This window comes from Melospiza melodia, unplaced genomic scaffold (assembly GCF_035770615.1).
Source record: "Melospiza melodia melodia isolate bMelMel2 unplaced genomic scaffold, bMelMel2.pri scaffold_61, whole genome shotgun sequence".
Taxonomy (NCBI): Eukaryota; Metazoa; Chordata; class Aves; order Passeriformes; family Passerellidae; genus Melospiza; species Melospiza melodia.
In genome coordinates, this window is record NW_026948800.1 from 2,879,417 (window position 1) to 2,881,433 (window position 2,017).

Sequence of the window (2,017 nt, forward strand, 5' to 3'; positions counted from 1 at the left end):
AGCAAGGAGTCCATTGTCACATTTTGGGGCCCCATGGAACCAAGGAGACCAGTGTGACAGTGCAGGGCCTGGTGTAACCAAGAGGCCATTGTGACATTGAGGGGCCCCATGGAAACAAGGACATTTTTGCAAATGACACCAAGCTGGGTGAGTGTTGATCTGCTGGAGCATAAGAGAGCTCTGCACAGGGCCCTGGACAGGCTGAATCCAGGGAACAAATCCAACAAGGTGAGATTGAACAAATCCAAGTGCCAGGCCCTGATATTTGGCTCCAGTGCTACAGGCTGGAGACAGAGTTCCAGGACAGCAGCCAGGCAAAAAGGAACCTGCGGGGATTGAGGGACAGCAGGCTAGACATGAGACAGCAGTGTGCCCAGGTGGCCAAGGAGGCCAATGGCTCCTGGCCTGGATCAGGAATAGTGCGGCCAGCGGGAGCAAAGCTGCTGCGCCAGCACTGATCTGCCCCCAGCTCTGCACACAGACATTGCTGCTGCAGCTCCAGAGAAGGCAACAAAAGGGCATCTCTGCAGAAAACTCTGCTGGACATCCTTTAGTTCATTTAAAGCCACTGAGATTGCAGCCCCTCATTGACACAGTCTGTGGCCACAGGGAAGGTGGAGAGAAACAAAATGAGAAATGGCACAAACAATGACATTTTTTTGTGGACAATATGAAAAAAGTAAAACAAAGGAAAGAACCTCCAAAATGAAACCAACACAAAGTATCAAAAATGACTTTTATTACAAATGATTAGCAAAAACTGGCCAGAAGTTTAATTTTTTTGAAAGGATCCAGTCATCAGTCTGCACACTGCAGCCTTGAGCTCCTGATTCCTCATGCTGTAAATAAGGGGATTCAGGGCTGGAGGCACTACCGAGTACAGAACTGACAGGGCCAGATCCAGGGATGGGGAGGACATGGAGGGGGGCTTCAGGTAAGCAAATATGGCAGTGCAAAAGAACAGAGAGACCACAGCCAGGTGAGGGAGGCAGGTGGAAAAGGCTTTGTGCCGTCCCTGCTCAGAGGGGATCCTCAGCACAGCTCTGAAGATCTGCACATAGGAGAAAACAATGAACACAAAACAACCAAAACCGAAACAGATGGAAAACACAAGGAGCCCCAGTTCCCTGAGGTGGGATTTGGAGCAGGCGAGCTTGAGGATCTGGGGGATTTCACAGAAGAACTGGTCCAGGGCATTGCCATGGCACAGGGGCAGGGAAAATGTATTGGCCGTGTGCAACAGTGAATAGAGAAAGCCACTGGCCCAGGCAGCTGCTGCCATGTGGGCACAAGCTCTGCTGTCCAGGAGGGTCTCATACTGCAGGGGTTTGCAGATGGACACGTAGCGGTCGTAGCACATGATGGTCAGGAGGAAATAATCTGTTATACCACAGAACACAAAAAAGAAGACCTGTGCAGCACATCCTGTGTAGGAGATGTCCCTGGTGTCCCAGAGTGAATTGTGCATGGCTTTGGGGACAGTGGTGCAGATGGAGCCCAGGTCACTGAGGGCCAGGTTGAGCAGGAAGAAGAACATGGGTGTGTGCAGGTGGTGGCCGCAGGCTACGGCGCTGATGATGAGGCCGTTTCCCAGGAGGGCAGCCAGGGAGATGCCCAGCAAGAGGAAGAAGTGCAGGAGCTGCAGCTGCCACGTGTCTGCCAATGCCAGCAGGAGGAAGTGGCTGATGGAGCTGCTGTTGGACATTTGCGCTGCCTTGGCATGGGGATCTGTAAGAAAAGTAATCATGGAATAGTTGGGTTTGGGGAGCACTTTAAATATCCCAACACAGCCTGGGGGCACTTTTCCCCCACTGCCTGCCCAGGGCTCTGCAGCCTGGAGCTGTCCCTGCCAGCAGCTGCTTCCCTGTGCCCAGGGCTGGGCCCTGCCAGTGTTGCCAGAGCCCAGCCCAGCCCTGGGGGCTCAGCTCTGCTCTGCAGACCCCTCCCAGCTCAGGCACTGCCCAGGGGCAGCTCTGGCTCTGCAGGCTCTGATGGCAACATCAGAGCAATCCTGAGG

General features: G+C 53.6%; 1 protein-coding gene across 1 annotated transcript; it reads right to left on the reverse strand.

Annotated features, from left to right (window-relative positions):
- Positions 1 to 277: 277 nt before the first annotated feature.
- On the reverse strand, positions 278 to 1,504 carry LOC134413918 (olfactory receptor 14J1-like; the record flags this gene model as incomplete). The annotated part of the gene is made up of 2 exons (XM_063147939.1): positions 278 to 326; positions 810 to 1,504. Coding segments are annotated over 2 exons (744 nt in total), but the record flags the coding sequence as incomplete, so codon positions are not given.
- Positions 1,505 to 2,017: the final 513 nt, after the last annotated feature.